At 42.6% G+C, this 20,582-nt stretch overlaps 1 protein-coding gene and 1 long non-coding RNA gene across 3 annotated transcripts; one reads left to right on the forward strand and one right to left on the reverse strand.

Moving 5' to 3' along the window:
- The first annotated feature begins 393 nt into the window (after positions 1-393).
- LOC121771853 (cyclic nucleotide-gated ion channel 4-like) lies at positions 394-2,894 on the forward strand. Its single transcript, XM_042168743.1, has 6 exons — positions 394-482; positions 529-745; positions 1,369-1,514; positions 1,595-1,703; positions 1,786-2,109; positions 2,388-2,894. The coding sequence occupies exons 1-6, from the start codon at positions 394-396 to the stop codon at positions 2,892-2,894; spliced, it is 1,392 nt and encodes a 463-aa protein (XP_042024677.1).
- A 13,274-nt stretch (positions 2,895-16,168) lies between these two features.
- On the reverse strand, positions 16,169-18,526 carry LOC121772407. Of its 2 annotated transcripts, none has more exons than XR_006044334.1 (2): positions 18,418-18,526; positions 16,169-16,463 (listed from the first exon to the last, which is right to left on the reverse strand). It is a non-coding gene; the product is annotated as an uncharacterized LOC121772407 (long non-coding RNA). The 2 variants fall into 2 exon arrangements; XR_006044333.1 differs by having other exon boundaries at positions 16,169-16,509; positions 18,418-18,524.
- Positions 18,527-20,582: the final 2,056 nt, after the last annotated feature.

Raw genomic sequence — 20,582 nt, forward strand, 5'->3', positions numbered from 1 at the left:
TAAAGTGGGCCCATCTGACTTTTACTTTTATTAATTTATGTATAAAAATCCTCTTCTTCTTCCTTAGGCTTCTCCACGCCATTGTTATATTTCCTCCGCAAATTTTAACTTTTCCTTTCTTTAATTTTCAGCCCCATACAATTATGCATCCAAAATAATTTGTTCTTCAGTAGCACTATTTTGGTAAGGGCTTAACAGAATTTTTTAAAATTTTAAAAATTTTGAAAGTAGAAAATAAAAAAATAAAAAATTGGGTAAGGGCTCCAGCCCTACCCTCTTTGTACGTGTGTCCGCCCCTGTCCGGAGTGGGCGATGGGTTGTATTTTGGATTCGGTGTGAGCAAAATTGGGCAATATAAGGTCGTCTGTGTCAATTCGGGTGCTACGTATCATCATGTATACACCCTCGGAACAGGAACATGGAGGCGCATTGAAGCTGGCGCGACTTCTTGTTGTCGATTCGATGACCAAGGCCATTACACTGTATGTAATGGAAACCCCCATTGGGCGGTATATAATATAGATAAAGATTGTTCATGCAGCTTGTAATCCCAAAGCTTCTAGAAAGAGGGTGGACGACGGTGGTGATGACGGTGTTGTTGGTAATGTTCGTCTTCCAATACTTGCCCAAAATCTATCACTCAGTGTGTCTGCTCCGGCGTATGCAAAATTTTTCCGGCTACATTTTTGGCACTGTTTGGTGGGGCATTGCTCTCAACATGATCGCCTACTTTGTTGCATCTCACGTAATACAGTTGCTTTTGACACGACATGTAATAAATTTCTTGATTTTTTCTTTTAAATAATTACTTTTCTGAATAAGTACTTTCACAACTCAGCATTATATTTTGAGTGTGTAGTAGTAACTCTTCTACTGTTGGCGTGTGTGTAGGCTACTATATTTTTCATAAAGATTAAACTTTTCAAGTATATCAATATATAATTTTGTAATGGATTACAATATTCTCCTCGAATTCATTCCTATGTAGTCATGTAGACCGTAGAATACTTGTACTTGAAATTTTTACAGAAACATGTCTTCTTTATACATAATCGTCTAATAAAAATCGCAAAGTTAAAGCTTAAGCTATTTTCCAAAACAAAATATGCGCACAGATGATAGTTAAAAATGACACAACTACAATATACTAACTATTTAGAGAAAATTTTTTAAGTTGTGCTATAAAATTAAAAACAAATGGACTCCTTGAATTGCTTGAACATTATACTCCATCTATATGGAGTAGTTGTTTAGTTTTGGCGAGTTATGCTTGACCTATATCGGTTACGACTCTCCATCTATATTAACGTATTCATTCAGTTTTAGTACCTCAACTAATCAAGATTATAACAAGTTTACTTTTTCTAGTTCTTGGTTTTAATGGTTCAAACCCATAAGACGGATCAAGATCTCCAAGTTTGTAACGAATATAAGTGGACCGTTCAGCTCGTCACCAATAACAATCGTCTCGAGAAAGCATTGTTTCCCATATTTTGGGGACTCATGACTCTTAGGTACATACATACGTATTACCATATTTTCGAATATTGCATACTCTTTGTGGACGGAGATGAATTTGTGAATGGAACAACAGTACTTTTGGAAATCTAGAGAGCACGACAGACTGGTTAGAAGTGGTGTTTATAATTATTGTCCTCACCACTGGACTCCTTCTGGTCACAATGTTGATTGGTAACATCAAGGTGAAGTAAATCTTTATAAATAGTTGTTGGATGTTGGTTTGTGATTAACTAATGTGGAAGGATGTTATACATAATGCATTAGGTTTTCTTACATGCGACGACATCTAAGAAGCAAGCAATGCAGTTGAAGATGAGGAACATAGAGTGGTGGATGAGAAAGAGGCGGCTTCCGCAGGGGTACAGGCAGAGGGTATGCAACTACGAGAGGCAGCGTTGGGCGGCGATGCGCGGGGTTGATGAATGTGAGATGACTCGGAAACTTCCAGAAGGACTCAGGAGAGATATCAAATATCATCTGTGTTTGGATTTGGTGAGACAGGTGCCATTGTTCCAGCACATGGACAATCTCGTCCTCGAGAACATATGTGATCGGGTCAAAGCTCTCATATTCACAAAGGGAGAAACGGTAAGCCTAAACCACCAATTCAGTACTTGCACACACGCATATATAGGAGAAGCATTCATTGATAATTGGTATGTGTTTGTAAGGAATGAGAACAATGCATAAGCACAAATTAAATGAATATATAGCCTTGAACCATGGTGTTGCACAAAAGTATGCATCCACTGTTCATGATTTGAAAATAGTTTCCCATGCATCCTCACAATAAAATAAATAAATCAACCCTTCCCCTTGCAAGTATTAGTACAATGATTGAATATTATACATTGATTGTGGTTAAGATAACAAGAGAAGGTGATCCAGTGCAAAGAATGTTGTTCATCGTCAGAGGCCATCTTCAGAGCAGCCAAGTGCTGCGTGACGGAGTGAAGAGCTGTTGCATGCTCGGCCCAGGCAACTTCAGCGGCGATGAGTTACTCTCATGGTGTTTAAGAAGACCTTTTGTGGAGAGGCTTCCGCCGTCTTCCTCCTCGCTTGTAACTCTGGAAACGACAGAGGCGTTCGGGCTCGAAGCAGAAGATGTCAAGTATGTGACTCAGCATTTCCGCTACACGTTCGTGAGCGAGAAAGTGAAGAGAAGCGCGCGCTACTACTCGCCTGGATGGCGAACATGGGCGGCTGTCGCCATCCAGCTGGCGTGGAGGAGGTATAGACATCGCCTCACGCTTACTTCCCTCTCCTTCATAAGGTCCAGGTGCTCTTCTCTAGGAGAAGACAGACTTAGGCTTTACACAGCTTTGCTCACCTCTCCTAAGCCTAAGCCTAATCATGATCATTTTGATTTCTGATTATGTATCTTGTATTCATATTGTTTGTTCTAAAATTTTGCCATTATTAATTTTGTCGATGTATAAATACAACTTACCAATTACTGGCTAATGCATAAAGGCTGAGAATAACAAGGTTTCATTTATTTTAATCACAATTTTTTTCTTGACCAACTAGTTTTGGTGTTTGATAGTGCTTGGCATTGAATGCTCCACAACAAATTTGAGCTATCTCAAGAGACCCTCGACCTCACCATCAACCTTGTGGATTGCTATATATCTTGCAACTCGAAGAAGACTGCATTTGATGATGCAAAAGCTGCAGCCCCTCATCGATCGCTACCTTATGGACGGAACCTCACCTTTCCAAGACTAGTAGTGAGGGCAACCCCCTGTAACTCTCTACCAGAAAGATTCACAACAGTTCTGTATTGTCAGTGGATAATTTAATTTCCAAAATTAGAACATATATACTTTTGGGACAGACTTAAAATGAAAAAAAAATGCATATGGATGGAGTAATACTTATAATTTTAACTATTCTATTTTTTCTATAAAAAGATTGATGGGGTGCGTACTAAACAAGCCCAACAGCAATGACGGCCCATCAGCCCAAAGCCCAAGGAAGAGTATGAGTTCGGCATTACCAAAGAGTTCGGCCTCAGCCTACAGCTCGGTAAAAGCCAACCTATCAAGCTCTGCTCTCAGGTCGGCATCAAGCTCTACTCTCAGATCGGCAACCAAAGCAGGAGTATGAGTTCGGCATTACCAAAGAGTTCGGCCTCAGCCTACAGCTCGGTAAAAGCCATCCAATCAAGCTCTGCTCTCAGGTCGGCATCAAGCTCTACTCTCAGATCGGCAACCAAAGCAGTTCGGTCTCAGTATTCGACCGAACAAGGAGTTAGTGGACCCATACAGGATGTCCAACACACCCACTACCACGTGGTGTCAACTCAGGCCACGATCGTAGGCCATGACCTACGCTACATCCACGATCTTAGGCCATGACCTACACGACATCCACGACTTAGGGTGGTGATGCAAGCCACGATCTTAGTTCAAGATATAAATAGAACTTAGATCAGATAGAAGAAGGTTAAGCTCTCTAGAGATAAAATCATATAGCAAGTCTGTGTTGTAAGCTGTAATCCCAGATCAAGCAATACAATCTTGCCCTCCCTTCTTCCCGTGGACGTAGATTTACTTCAGTAAATCGAATCACGTAAATTCTGTGTGTTGTAGTTTTCATTCTCTACCAGCTTTTACTAACATCAGAAATTCGCGGATCCATCACTGGCGCCGTCTGTGGGAAACAGAGAACAAAATTTGTGATAAAGCGAATTTTTGATCCATTTTTTTCCACCCAAAAAATGCATACCAGATCGCAGAGTACCCGTATTCCTGCCCGTGAGAACCAGGAGGAAGCCAATCCATCCCATAGGTCTGGAAAACAGCCTAGGGATAAATCCACCACCAGTTCTCATGGCGAAGGAACAGGCCGCTCCAAAAATCGTCCCACTGAGTCTTCCCAGCAGCCTGATTTGAATGAGGCTGTCAAGCTGTTCTTGGCTGAGAAGCAGGATGAGTTCTTAGCCTTCCTGCAAAAGAGCCAAGAGCCGAAGACGAAAACGGAGGATTCTCCTTCCTCATCCAGACATGAAAGTCACTACCGCAGTAGTGCCGTGTCTTCCAGGAAGAAGAATCCTCAACCCCGACATATTCCTGTTCTTCCTCGGTACCGGAATCACAGGAGAACTCAATCTCCTCCATACCGACGAGATATCGGATTCGCCGTGTACGGAGCACTGAAGACTCCGTTCTCGGACGACATCACCCGAACTCCCCTACCACAGAACTACCGAACTCCGTCGATGACTTACGACGGGCTCGTGGACCCTCACGATTTCTTGGGACGCTATCAATATAACATGGCGAACCAGGGTCTCAACGAGGTCCACATGTGCAAGCTGTTTCCCGAGCTGCTCATCGGGAACGCGAGAAGGTGGTTCGATAGCCTCCCCCAGGGCAGCATCAGATCTTACCGAGATCTAATGGATGCCTTCCACAGGAGGTTCTTTCAGAAAGCGGAAGCCCGAATCACTCGGCTCAGCTGCTTTCCATTCGTCAAGGTCGCGACGAAAAAATCAGCGACTTTATGACAAGATTCCACAAGGAATGCCTGCAAGTAGACGATCTCAACGATCTGCTTGTCATCTCGGCATTCCAAAATGGAATCCTGCCCGGAGCTCTCTACAGGAAGCTCGTTGAGTGCGGTCCGCAGACAGCTCAGGAAATGTGGGACATTGCGGACCAGTACTCCCGGGCCGATGAGGCAGACCGTCGCAAACGGTCGTTAGACAGCTCATCGTCCCGAGGAGACAGGAGGAAGCCCGATCAAAGCGATCAGGGACATCCTCGCCGAACTCCTTTTGGCGATCAGGGACATCCTCGCCGAACTCCTTTTGAAAGGATTCAAAGGACTCCGGTGCAAGACAGATTGGGACCCCGTCTCAATCCCGAGAAGCCGTCCGCTCAGTTCGTACCGCTGAACAAGCCGAGAGCGGAAATTTTCGAACTGCACTCTGACCTGTTCGAAAAGCCAAAGCGGATGACGAAATCAGCCGCGCGCCGACCCCAGGATAACTACTGCTCCTACCATCAAGACCACGGTCACGATACCGAGGAGTGCAGAAACTTGGCTGCAGGTATCGATGTTCTTGTGAGGGCAGGGACATTGAAAAAATACCAAAGCAAGCAGTCAAAGAAGAATAAGAAGCAGAGAGGTGCGAACTGCGCTCCTCAGGATCCGAAAAGGCAGCCGGATCCCGAAGACGATGACGAGCCGCAATATGATGGAGTAATCCTGACTATTGACGCTCTCCCTGCCGGGAAGACCAAGTCGTCCCTGAAGTCAGAGCGCAGGGGCTCCAATCGAGAGGAGCCAACGCATAAAAGGCTGAAGCAGGACGAAGTGATTACGTTCTCGGATGCTGATCCCGTCCCGGCCATCTCTCCTCACCAAGACGCCATTGTCATCCAAGCCGGAGTGGCAAACAAACTGATCCACAGGGTGTTTGTGGATACAGGAGCGTCAGTCAGCATTCTTTTTAAAGAGTGCTTCGACAAACTAGAAGTGGACCCAGCTCGGCTCAGCCCGGCTCCGCTTCCCCTGAAGAGCTTCGCCCAGGAGGACACCCGCCCTGAAGGTATTATCAGCCTTCCGATCACGGTGGGGAAAGCGCCTACTAGCTCCAGTACGATGATTGAGTTTTTCGTGGTGAAAGCTCGGTCCCCGTACAACGTCATCCTGGGAAGAGACTGGCTCAACACAGTTCGGGCCATTTGCTCCACTTATCACCTCACCATCAAGATCCCTACTAAAGGAGGGATAGCGGTCATCCGAGGTGACCAAAAGAGAGCAAAGGAATGTCTGCAAATTGCGCTTAGAAGTGCCGAGCATTCAGATCGGCACCACCAAGCATAGCAATCACAGCAGCCGGAGTCAGAGGCAATGACCGAAGTCATACCGGAGCCGAATTCGATGACAGTTCCGCTGTACGAAGACGATCCATCCAGAACGGTTAAGATCGGCTTCGCGGGAACGCCTCTACTTCGGGAAAAAACCATCCAGCTCCTCAAGGAGTACAAAGACGTCTTTGCATGGTCTCCGTTGGACATGACCGGAGTGCCCCCCGAGGTAATCACTCATCATTTAAATATTGATCCTTCGGTCCGGCCGATAAAACAGAAGCAAAGACTCTTTGCGGCAGAACGAAGTCAAGTCATCCATGACGAAGTCCGTCAATTATTGAAGGCGGATGTGTTATTCGAAGTGAAGTATCCTTCGTGGGTGGCCAATCCTGTCATGATCAAGAAAAAGGAAGGAGGATGGCGGATGTGCATAGATTTCACCGATCTAAATAAGCACTGTCCCAAAGATTGCTATCCCCTTCCGAACATAGATAAAAAAGTAGAAGCTCTGATAGGCTTTGAAATTTTTTGTTTTCTTGATCTATACAAAGGATACCATCAGGTTTTAATGGATGAGATTGACGCTTCAAAAACGGCCTTCATTACTGATTTCGGCATTTTCGCTTATAAAAAGATGCCATTCGGTTTAAAGAATGCCGGAGCCACTTATCAAAGGATGGTAGACAAGCTTTTTCGGCACCTGATTGGAAAGGAGGTCGAAGTGTATGTTGACGATATAGTCGTCAAGAGCAAAAGCACCTCGGATTACGAGCACAACCTCAAGTCCACTCTCAACGTGCTCAAGAAAGCCAACCTCAAACTTAATCCCCAAAAGTGTACCTTTTTGGTAGATTCGGGAAAGTTTCTGGGTTGTTGGGTTTCAAAGGACGGACTCAAGGCAAACCCCTCAAAAGTTCAAGTCGTTCAGAACATGGCAATGCCGAAGTCCATACATGACGTGCAAAGGCTAACCGGATGTCTAGCCGCACTGAATCGATTCCTTTCCCAAGCAGCCGAAAAGCAACTGCCGTTCTTCAAGGTGTTGAAAAAGGCACCAAAGTTCGAGTGGGGAGCCGAGCAGAAAAAGGCCTTTGACGAGCTCAAAAGTTATCTAGCCGAGCTTCCTATTCTCTCTGCTCCAACCGAAGCCGAAGTACTATTCTTATACTTAGCGGCATCGGATCAAACCATCAGCGCGGTGCTTGTACGAGAAGAAGGCCTAAAGCAGCTTCCCATCTATTTTACAAGCCGAGCATTAAGAGGTCCAGAAACCAGGTATCAACCTCTGGAAAAGATTGCTCTAGCATTAGTAAATGCAGCAAGGAGACTGCGGCCATACTTCTATGCTCACAAGGTATGCGTCTTAACTGATCTGCCACTTCGGCAAGTGTTGACCAAACCAGAAGCATCAGGCAGAATCGCCAAGTGGGCTATAGAGTTGGGAGAGCACACAATTGAATATCTACCTCGGAAAGCCATCAAGGGACAAGCCTTGGCAGATTTTCTTGCAGAAGCAAAGTTCGATCAAGCAATTCCTGTTATTGCCGAACAGAAGAATTCTGCCAATGCCGAACTAGCACAGCCCTTGGGATCCGAAGTAGAGCCGCCGGACTGCTGGAGCGGATTCGTAGATGGAGCTTCAAACAAGATGGGAAGTGGAGCTGGTATTTTACTTGTCGCTCCCGACGGACACGAGGTAACCTACTCACTTCGTTTCCTATTCCCCACTACTAATAATGAAGCCGAGTACGAAGCCCTCCTGGCCGGACTCCAGTTAGCGCAAAGTCTGCTCGTCAAATCTCTCAAAGTCCATTGTGATTCACAAGTCATAGTAAATCACATGTTGGGTACAAGTGAAGCTCGTGACGAGAGAATGAAGAAGTATTTGGACAAAGCGCAAAGCATCAGCCGAAGTTTCTCCTATTTTCGGATAATCCGCATTCCCAGAGCGGAAAATAGCCGAGCAGATGCCTTAAGTAAGTTGGCCTCCGATCCGAGCTCAAAGGCGGAAGAATTAATGCATCGAAGCATTGATGAAGCCGAGGTACATTCAGTATCCAGCTCGCCGAACTGGATGACGCCGATCTTGCAGTATCTGGATCAAGGACAATTGCCCGAGGATAAGAGAGAAGCTCGGAAGATCACGTGCCGAGCACTTCGGTACGAACTTCATGAAGGAGTCCTCTTTAGAAAGTCTTACCTCCAGCCGTTATTGCGGTGCGTAGGACCAGAAGAGACGGACTACATCCTCAGAGAAGTTCATGAAGGATCGTGCGGTAGCCACATCGGAGCCAGAGCTTTAGCTAAAAAAGTTCTGAGATGGGGATATTATTGGCCAACCATGGTACAAGAGGCAGTGCAGCTCGTCAAGAAGTGTACGAAGTGCCAAATTCATGCAAATGTCCCAAGGATGCCGCAGACCGATCTATACACTATGCAAAGCCCTTGGCCTTTCATGCAATGGGGCATAGACATAGTGGGACCACTTCCTCAAGCTCCTCGGCAAATGAAATTCCTTATCGTTGCCGTGGACTACTTCACGAAGTGGGTGGAGGCTGAACCATTAGCTACGATAACGAGCTCAAAGGCATTGGACTTCGTCTGGAAGAACATAGTGTGCCGATTTGGCATACCCCACATCCTCATCTCGGATAATGGGACTCAGTTCACCGACAAGACGTTCAAGAATTGGTGCCAAGAGCTGAACATTCAACAGCGGTTCACTTCGGTCTCCCATCCCCAAGCAAACGGACAAACGGAAGTAACGAACCGGATTCTGGTGAAAGGGTTAAAAGCTCGGTTAGAACAAGCCAAAGGACAATGGGTAGAAAATCTCCCTCAAGTCCTATGGTCCTACCGAACTACACCCAAAACCTCCAACGGTGAAACTCCGTATAGTCTGGTGTACGGCACTGAAGCCGTAATTCCGGTGGAGATCGGCGTACCCAGTCCCCGAACTCTAAATTTCTCCTCAGAAATGAATGACGACGGACTGAGAGCAGAACTAGATCTCGCCGAAGAAAGAAGAGAATTGGCGTGCATAAAAGCAGCCAAGTATAAGGAGCAAGTAGCCCGGTATTATAACCAAAGGGTGAAAAAGCTTCAATTTCAAGTGGGAGATCTCGTCTTGAGAAACAACGAAGTAAGCCGAGCAGAAAAGCTGGGCAAACTCGAACCCACATGGGAGGGTCCATATCGGGTGTCAGAAGTCCTCGGCAAAGGGTCTTATAAATTGACTCACATGTCAGGAGAACAAGTACCCCGAACATGGCACGTCTCCAACCTCAAGAAGTTCCACTTGTAAGAGACAAAAGTCCGGTCAGTCCGTCTTGTGTCTAGTTCGGTCATAGGGGTATATGTTTTTATTTGTTTGTTTCTTACTTGTACCTTTTACTTGTCGTTTTTTAAAAAAAAGGGTTTAAAGTTTTTTTCCTTCGTCCTTTTCATTTTTTCTCTATGTGTTTTGTCTCTATGTGCTTGTCGTCTCTTACAAATGGTACCAAGGTATATCGTTCTTTAAAGACTGATCTCCTTTTTAGATCGATTATTAAAGACTATTGTGAGTCCAAGCTTCCAAGGAGGATACAAGACCGCAATTCAGCTTAATAAGCACTTCGTCTGAAACGAACTGCAATAAGGGAAAGTCCGATCCACGCGATAAACCTCGCCGAATTAGGACGACCAAGTTCGGTCAAAGAAGTTTACCTCATAAGACCGGGGACGACCACGTCTAGTCAAAGAGGTTTACTGCATAAGACCACTTCGGTTAACTGGGAAAGTCCGATCCACGCGATAAAACTCGCCGAATTAGGACAAGGGAAAGTTCGATCCCGGCGACAAAAATCGCCAAATTAGAACACAAACCAAGTTCGGTCAAAGATGTTTATTTCATCAGACCAAAGACGAGTCCGGTCAAAGATGTTTATTTCATCAGACCAAAGACGAGTCCGGTCAAAGATGTTTATTTCATCAGACCAGGGACCAAGTCCGGTCAAAGAAGTTTACTTCATAAGATCAAGGACCAAGTCCGGTCAAAGAAGTTTACTTCATAAGACCGAGGACAAGTACGATGAAATTTTTTCGCTAAGCTGTAAATACAGTGTTAGAAGCGAAAACAAAATTTCATTTTTCAAATCTTGTTCGGCATACAACTCCGCTACCCTACAAAATGGCGTTACGCTATTACAAAGGACTATTCTACTGTCCAGGGTTGCTGAAGTTAAGCCACCTATCTGCAAAATCCTCTGGAAGCCGAGTTCGGTTGTTCCGAGCAGATGAAGAATAAGCAGGTCGACGAGATGCTATCCTCGACCCAACGCCTCTTCCCCGAGCCCGAGAAGTCCTAACACCTCGGCGATGAAGAGTCTCTGCAATAAGCATCTGCTGATCTTGCTCGCTCATAGTCACAACTCCTCGGCGAATTTCAGTCCGTCCCTGTCTTGACGATTCCGGTTGCTCCTGAGCCCGTTCTCGTCTCGACGTTTCCGGCTGTTCCGGAGTTCGTTGTTGACTGGGAGTAGGATTTTGAACAAGGGAACCAGAGGTTTGATCTGGAGTGCGAGCATCTGTTGGCACGATATGCCGAAGGAATCTTTCTATGGAGGGGCGCCGAGAAAGAACAATGTTGTACCGAGAAGCCCAACGCCGCAGTGATGTCACAACTTGTTGGCAAGCCGGGCTCTCCAGCACATTGTTCATACGGAGTACATGATATTCCTCCCACAGTTCGTCAACTCGACTCTGAACATCTGATATGGTCATTCCCCCGCGCACACGGATGTAATCCTCATACGCAGTCCTCTCAGCAATGGCCGTATTCAGCTCGGCCTCCAGATCTTTCTTATCGGACTCTAAGTCCTTGATATCGGCCTCCAGCTTCACTAAACGAGCCAGAAGCTCGTCATTCTTCGTCTGATCGGCTATAGCTCTTCTCTCAGCTTCGTCCAAAGCCGAAGAGTACAGCCGTTTCCAGTGAAGTATCTCCATCTCCTTGGGTACAAAGCAGCTATATTAGTTCGGCAGCTGTACCGAGCAGATAGTAAAATACAACAGGAATAAAGGCGAGTACGAAAAGCTATACGAAGACAAGTGTAGAGAATTTTTCATTCACAAGGAAAATTTTTTACACTAGGGCTTCAAGGCCATTTTACAAGGAAGAAACTAGACTAAGAGAAGGGAGACGAAATCATACTCCGCCAGCTTCGTCTCCGGCTCCTCGGTCTGGTACAGCTTCTCTCTCCTGGGCTACCTCAGCCTCAGCCTCGCCTCCTGCCGGCCTCGCCTCCGCCTCCTGATCGGCTTCCTTCTCCGGATGCCCGGCCTGATCGACTTCGGCCTCCCGCTCCAGCGGCTCGGCCTCACCCTCTCCGTTGTAAGTCGAAGCGGGTGAAACGGGTCCCACGGAGGCAAAGATAGCCTCCAGGTTCTCGTCCCGATCAGCTCGACAACTCCGGACTCGGTCTGCAGAAAGCAGGACCGAGGATGAAGCGAGCTCCTCAAGGAGCGGCAGATTCTGAAGCCGAGCTGCTATCTCTCGGCTGTACAGAGGCAGCACGACGTCGGCCCCCTGCTCGCCCTTATCGGTAATTAGCCTTACCAGACTACCGACAAAGGCCGAGAACTGGCTGCTCAAAAAGAGTTTCTCCGTGTAAACACGGAGAGCCTCCCCCTGGGCAGCCACATCGGCTGCCTCCTTCTGAGCCTCCCGGAGCTTCGTCTGCTCTCGCAGGATGATCAGCTGGTTTTTGGCTGACCGAGCTTCCTCCTGAGCCGAGATCCTAGCAGCTCGGGCCCTCTCAAATTTGGCCTCAGCCTGTTCGGCCAGACTACGAGCAAGATGCAACTCCTTCTGCATCTCCTCGTAGTCGTGGGATACTTTGGAGAGCTCCACGGAGACGAGCTTGGCTCTCTGAAGATGAACAAGAAAAAAAACTCAACAGAATGGCCATCAAAAAATGTGGAAAAGAAGCCGAGTCAGAAAGCTTACCTCCACAAAATTCGTCGGCCATTGAAAAGGCTCAGGGACGTGTTCCGGGATGTCTGCAACCACCTCGGAGATGACCAGCTCTTTCCCCGGCACTTTTGGGGACTCATGAAATTTCCCCTTCCCTTTAGCCGAAGACGGCTCCGGCTCTTTCGGATCCGAAGAAGAGGTTTTTTGCCTCTTCGGATTCTTCTCGGCTTCAGACGCCGAGCGGGGGGCCTTCTCTCTCTCCGGCTCCACAAGCTCGGAGGACTTTCGGATAGCTTTGTTCAGCATATACACTGCCAAAAAGCAAGAAAGCAAGGTTAGTTTTCTTCGTTAAAGCAGTAGAGCATAAAGATAAAGAAAAATCCTCACCCTCGGCCTCTTCGTCCGAAGACGAGATGTCGAACACGACGTCGCCCTTGACGAGCTCAGACTCCGTGTATTGTTTCCTAACTATGGGAATCTTGTTGAGCTCGCCATCGAGCTCGTCCAACGGTTCAGGCCGAGGATGACGGATAACGGACTTCGGCCCTCTCCAGGGAAAACTAGGAGCCGCGGTCCTATCATAGTAGAAGAAGCGGTTTTGCCACTTCGGCCACTTCGTTTTACAAAAGGCCCTAAAGGGCTGTACAGGGATCAAGTAAAACCAAGACCCCTTCCTCTTAAATTGAAAGAATTTAAGGATCGTCTTCAAAGACAAATCCCTTCCTAACCTACGGAGTTCGGCAGCGAAGGCCGACAAGTGCCTCCAAGAGTTCGGAGTCACCTGGCCTAAAGGAAGCTGAAAAAAATCTAGTAAATCTATAAAGGCAGAAGGGAGGGGGAAACGAAGCCCGCATTCTAAGCAGGCCTCGTACACGGTGGCGTAACCCTCCGGCGGGGAGTCAGCCCTATGATCACCGTCAGGTACCACCGCCTTCCCCCCAGGAAAAGAGTATTTTTCGTAAAGGGATATCACAGTATCCTTACTCAAGATACTGTGAAAATACTCTACGGTCTTCTCCCCGGATTCTTTCCGGCTAGAAGACCCCTTACCCCCTTTTCTACCGCTACCAGACTCAGACGAAGAAGAAGCAGACATGGTTCTTACTCTTTGAAAGTTTGAATAAATCCTGAGGAAATTTTTGAAAGCGGAAGGAAATTTTTCACGCAAAAGATAGAGAGTGCAGAAGAAGCCAATAGCAAAGGTGTTCGAATGATGAAGAAAGGCGGTATTTATCAGATTTGGAAAAGATTTCAAATCATCGCACCGTTTCATATTCCACCTTTTCAGGATTCGACGGCCGGATTTTACTGTCGCATTTAATGCCGCATTTAATGCAGTCACGCGCAGGGCACGTCCCCTGACTTCAGCCTCCCCCGTACCCTTTTCCAGAATGCCGAAGTGACTCGCTTCGCCGAAGTGATTCACTTCGCTTTTCGGGGGGGGTAGTGATGGGGTGCGTACTAAACAAGCCCAACAGCAATGACGGCCCATCAGCCCAAAGCCCAAGGAAGAGTATGAGTTCGGCATTACCAAAGAGTTCGGCCTCAGCCTACAGCTCGGTAAAAGCCAACCTATCAAGCTCTGCTCTCAGGTCGGCATCAAGCTCTACTCTCAGATCGGCAACCAAAGCAGGAGTATGAGTTCGGCATTACCAAAGAGTTCGGCCTCAGCCTACAGCTCGGTAAAAGCCATCCAATCAAGCTCTGCTCTCAGGTCGGCATCAAGCTCTACTCTCAGATCGGCAACCAAAGCAGTTCGGTCTCAGTATTCGACCGAACAAGGAGTTAGTGGACCCATACAGGATGTCCAACACACCCACTACCACGTGGTGTCAACTCAGGCCACGATCGTAGGCCATGACCTACGCTACATCCACGATCTTAGGCCATGACCTACACGACATCCACGACTTAGGGTGGTGATGCAAGCCACGATCTTAGTTCAAGATATAAATAGAACTTAGATCAGATAGAAGAAGGTTAAGCTCTCTAGAGATAAAATCATATAGCAAGTCTGTGTTGTAAGCTGTAATCCCAGATCAAGCAATACAATCTTGCCCTCCCTTCTTCCCGTGGACGTAGATTTACTTCAGTAAATCGAACCACGTAAATTCTGTGTGTTGTAGTTTTCATTCTCTACCAGCTTTTACTAACATCAGAAATTCGCGGATCCATCAAAGATATACGTATTTATTAGGTTACAACCCACACCCATTAATATTTGATTGATTGCTATGGAATCTTGAATTCTTGATACATGAGATGTCAAGTAAAGATTCGATCATTCTCTTAATAACATTCTTGTAGGCGCCTTATTTCTCGTAATATCTTGTCTTGGAATCGCCGCCTCTCCTTCAAGCTCTTCAACAATCCTCATCTTCATATACATTTTTTCTCCCAATTCTTCCAAGTTCGACCGGTTATTCCAGATGGTGGATACTTTTTTTATTTGATTTTTGAAAAGCTAAATAAATTATTTTTCGAATAATTTAAATATTTTAATTAAAAATTATTAATTCAGTCAAAATTTAGCAATAATTCAAAAGATAATGTTTTGAACCAAAATTATAAAATCATCATATATTTAGAACCAAAAATGACATTTAGTCTAATATTAGTACTACTAAATTCTGATTATAATTATTGATTAATTAACTCGAACGAGGGACTGATGAACCCTGGATGTAACGTTAGTCCATATAATTTATTTATTTTGCCATTAATGATCAATGCCACGTACCAAATCTTCATCTATTAAAAATGCTAACTTTTCAAAGGAACATTTAATTGTCAAATAATGTAACTCTATATACTCAAGGTGAAAACTGCACAACTTAGGTTTATTATTAAGTATATATCGATTTATTTCTTTTTTATAGAACAAAAGTTTGAAAGAAATTTCCAAGAGTGCAAAACAGAATTTGAATGAAGTATAAATTAGCAACCTATTAGAAGGTGGTACAAGAAGAAATTGGATGGATCGAGGCGTACGTATTTGTATTATTTGAAATCAATAATACCTTAATAAACGACAACAATTGAATTCTAGATTTCGACCTTTACAGTAACAATATTCGAATAATGTCAATCTACCCCATATATTAGTGGCTTTGGCATGACTAAGTTTTGCCAATATTAATTATATGTCAAAAGTACTAATACAGGTCCGCTGGTTCAACTAATACCACTGTTAATTTCATGGTGCGAGGTTTACTTTTTTTCATCGGCCGTCATCTATTGTTAGCAACGATTGTCTTTTATCTTCGGATGCAAACGTCGGTCTTTACACTCTTTTCAATCGACGAGTTAAATTTTTTTTTTTTGAATCTGCCATTGAATACGATTATTCAGGAGCATCGAGAATGGAGGTTGGGATATTGCATAGGTGTCGTATATTGCGAGAAATAGAGGTATAGGGTGGTTAGAATCAGTGGCGGATCCAGAAATTTCAGTATGGGGGTACGATAAAAAATAATATTGAATTAAAAGTTCAGAATCAATCTTTTATCTTCTCTATGTCATTATTTTTCATCATTATTTTTCTGGCAAGAAACTTCATTATTAATAAAAATGGATTAATTTGTAGTGTTACTACTTGGACTTTCATTACTTATTAAAAATTAGAGTTCTTCAATTTATGCACTGCTGATAATTTATTTTAAGTTTTGCATAATATGTTATTTTAAATGATAAATATTTTTTAGTATAAAAAGTTTCAATTATTTTCAAATTAATAGAAGAGAAATAAATTACTTTGTAAAATAATTAAGAAATTTAAAAATAAAATAAATGCATTATAAAAAATAAATTGAAAAGACTATTAAAAAGTAAAATATTTTAAAAAGAATTAATTAGGCTTAAGAGAATAGTGTAATGATAACATAAATATATTAGTAGAAAAAAAATGTTTTACAAGCAAAAATTAAAGACATGTAGTACATATTTAAAATTTAAAGCTTTAGTAAAAGAAGAAAAATATTTTAAACAGAACAATTAATAAAAATGACATCCCTAAGGCTCGAACACAGGGCTTGAAAACTGTCTGGGAGCCTCTTTCCACTCGGCCAATTCTTTATTTATTAAGACAAATGATATATATAACATAATTACGATGATTTGGGGGTACAGCTTGTTGTATTCTCCCTCCGCCAGTGGTTAGAATAGTCCTAAGTTGGTAAGAAAGTATCAAGATCCACCACTTTTAAATAAATGCTGAAATGACAGAAAACTTGTCAACTTAGTTATTCACATTGTAACATCCCAACATTTAAAAAAAACTCCATCAAATAAGTGATGTACCGTTTATTACCAATCATTTAATTTCTCACATTTTGTCTTATTTTTCGATTTCCAATATCATTATTAGCATTTAAGAATTTCGCATTTTAGAATTTTCAACTCCCATACTTATTGATGTGTTTTCGTTTACTCTTTTCAAACCTTTATCAAACTCATATTTATTTATACGACATTTCATACAATTAAATTTTATCACACCCTCTCATATATCACCATAATAACCATATAAAAATACATTTACTTTGCACTGTACTAATTTGCTTTTCGTACGTCATATACTATATCCGAATAATAAATCACCATCATATGTCAACAAAACATATGCATCATCTGACATATCACTAATAAAAGCCACAGTTAATCTTATCGTATAGTCACATTTAACCTTGAATATCATTAATTCAACCACATCATATAATTAGTAACTTACCTCATATAGCCCCCTGTCGAGATCGGCAATAGTATGGGCACACAGACTATCAACATATAGCCCAAATAGTGGGTGTCATATAGCCCATATAGGGCGAGCATCACATCATGTCAACCTTATAGCCCGTATAGGGCAAGAGCCGTATAGTCCTCATAGGACGACATCACATTTCCATATAGCCCAATAGTGGGCACCATATAGCCCGTATAGGGTGAGATCCGTATAGTCCTCGTGGGACGATCATCATATTTTTGTATAGCCCAATAGTGGGCACCATATACCCCGTATAGGGCGAGATCCATATAGTCCTCATAGGACGATCATCATATTTTCGTATAACAGTACTTAATCACTCATAACCACATGATCTCATATCACGTTCTTCATGCGTACTAATTAATAATTCATATTTACCCATGATCATGTTTTCATCATTAAATCATCAAAATAAATTCATTTGCTATATTAACTTAATATCCTCTTATTCTTTAACTTTCTAATATACAACTGCAGTGGACTGATTTCTCATTAATGTTCTATATTCATTCAAAAGGCTTTAGAGTCTTAATCTAACATTCCTAAATACCTCATGAAGTCTATTTTACAATGAAACAAGATTCATTCAAAAATTCCTAGTGGTTTGAGAGATATTCTTGTTTTCCCACAGACTACAAAAATCATACCATTCCGGGAAGCAGTTTTTAAACAATTTTTATAAATGGTATTTGTACTCTTTAATTCCTCATAAAATTTAGAGAACAACTAAACACCTTATAGTTAATTTAGAAATTATGGAATCAAGTTTTCATCGACCTTAAGTGCCCTGAATAATTCGGATAACAGATACCAAAATATGACAAAGTACCAGAAATTCTGACAGTTCGTAGCCGTATTGTTATAACAATTTATACACCTAGTAAACGAACTTTTAAATTCTCCATAAAATGCAGGAATCCTCTAGACTTATTATAGTTATTATAGAAATTGTTAGACCAAAGTTTTATCATATCTACACATGCTTAATAATTCGAACTAGGAGGCGGCAGAACAGAGGATTTTGATTCTCATCAAGATTTTATCTCACTTCATATTTATTCATCTTTTAAATATTCATTTCATCTATTGTGGACATATAACACTCAAAATCATATACCTAAGGTATGTTTTCAGTTCCATTAGCAATTCAAACAAATATTTCATAACTTCAAAATCAAGGATCAACACATGCTTTAAGGAGTCTAAAAGTAACATGTTCAACACTAATAGATCGATAATTTTAAACGAAAGCTCCATCTCCTTATCCAACCAAGGAGGTCCGATTCATACAGCCAACACAACACATTCATTACTAAATTTCAAGTGATAAAAATAGGCTAGAAAGATAGCCACACCTTGATAATCCCTCGTTGGTGCATTTAGCTCTTCGATTCACCGTAAAATGACGATAATATGGAAGAAAGGAGCTTCTTCTTCACCCTATGGTAGTGCACGAAATTTTTGAGGATGGAAGGTGATCAATAGTGACTTATTTTAAGCTATTTATCATGCATTTCTTTCATTTATTTATTATTTTGAATAATATTCTTCCAAGTGGCACATTTTAAACCCTTAAAAATTATCTAGAAATTTCTACACTTTTAAGACATGTTGGAGGTCAAAATATTCATCCAACAATGTGAAAAAAATCGTCAACTCCAAAATATTTCTTTGCTAGGCTAAAATTGATCCCAACTCCTATTATTGCATATCCTTTATTTCAATTATGTTTTTTTAACAAATTTAATTATTTATTTTAATAAAATGAATAAATTTTTTATTACTCCATTTGTACCTGAATTTAGTTCAAATATAGATAATAAAAAAATTTATTTATAAGGAATCAAACAATTAAATAGTGCAAGAGATGGGATAAATAAGGGACAAAATCGTGGGTATTGGTATTTGGATATTACACGATAGACTTGGTATTTCGTATGCTCGCTAGTTTATTTTTGTAATCAGGTGGTGGCCTGCCTTCACTCCCAAAAAAAAAAAAGGCCAATGAATAGTATAGTTTCAAAGGATGACTAAAGGACGTGAGGTGTTGATACCCTTCCACCCAATTTCAGTATATAATGAAGAAATTGGACTCTGGAAAAATGAAACTAAATGTTGATTTTGAGTTGAAGAAGCGAACTGAAATAAGAGAAACTCCAGGGTACCTTGACCAATAGAAAACACCAAATACTTGCTGAAACTATTTATTTGTTCAGATAATTCGAAATGAATGTCACACACTGCTTTCAAGCACACACAGGAATCTCTTTTGAATGTCATTATAATCCAAAATCCACTTCTCCTTTCCTTTCCTTACCGCTTGTATTTTGTACACCTTATAACTCACCTATATAAAGATTCAAATCATAGAAATGGAAAAGAGTTACTATAAATATAAGGAAACACCCAATCAGCCAACAAATAGGTCATTATTACCTGTACGAGTCCGCCTCCCCTCATCACTGTCATTGTCTTCTGCTCAAATTCAGAACTGTCCTTTGTTTGTCCTGAGCTATGCTCCCCAGAAATCGTAGAAGAACTTGCTTTAGTAACTCCAGCTCCAGGACTAACGTCGTTCCCTGATTCAGCTTTCGCCTCAGCAGCTGGAGAATGGGAATTCTTATCTCCCTTTGAACATTCTACGAGCGCTGATGCATTGCATGGAGGGGTGATGCTTGGATTAGCCATTTGGGGTTTCTCCTCAACGTGTTCACTATCCGGGAGCTTCACAATTTCTCTTTGCATTGCTAGGAGCCCATTTCTCTTATTCATTTCTTGATAATCAGAGATACCATGCTCTATTGGAACGTTCTCACCGATATCAACTGTTCTATTGGAAAGTGTGGCTACATTTGAAACCTTGTTTGCCTTAGTACACTCCGACGTTTGGGGGCCCACACCAGTTATTGGAGGGCAAGGTCTTAGATATTGCTTAGTTTTTGTAGATGACTGTACCCGCATGACTTGGGTTTATTTCATGAAACAAAAATCCGAAGTTTTGTCACACTTTACCCATTTCTATAACCTTGTCCAAACTCAATTTCACAAAACTATTCAGGTTCTTCGGTCAGATAATGGGGGGGAGTTTGTTAACTCAAACATGAAACAATTCTTCCAAAACAAAGGCCTTATACACCAAACCTCTTGTGCTCATACTCCCGAACAAAACGGTATAGCTGAAAGGAAAAATCGATCTCTCCTTGAAATGACTCGTTCTATGCTTATAGAGTCAAAAGCCCCGAAGCACTTCTAGCCAGAAGCCATTGCCACCTCAGCCTACCTCCTAAACCGATTGCCCACAAGTATACTCAAACACCAAACTCCCTTACAAGTCCTGTCCAGCCTCACAAAAATCCCTCCACCATTGACTCTTGAACCTCGCGCCTTCGGATGCTCCGTTTTTGTCCACATTCCTAAACATGAGAGAACTAAATTATCACCATGTGCTATTAAATGTGTTTTTGTAGGATATGGGGTAAATCAAAAGGGGTACAGGTGTTTTGATCCAAAGTCCAACCGT

The sequence above is a fragment of the Salvia splendens genome, chromosome 16, assembly GCF_004379255.2.
Source record: "Salvia splendens isolate huo1 chromosome 16, SspV2, whole genome shotgun sequence".
NCBI lineage: Eukaryota > Viridiplantae > Streptophyta > Magnoliopsida > Lamiales > Lamiaceae > Salvia > Salvia splendens.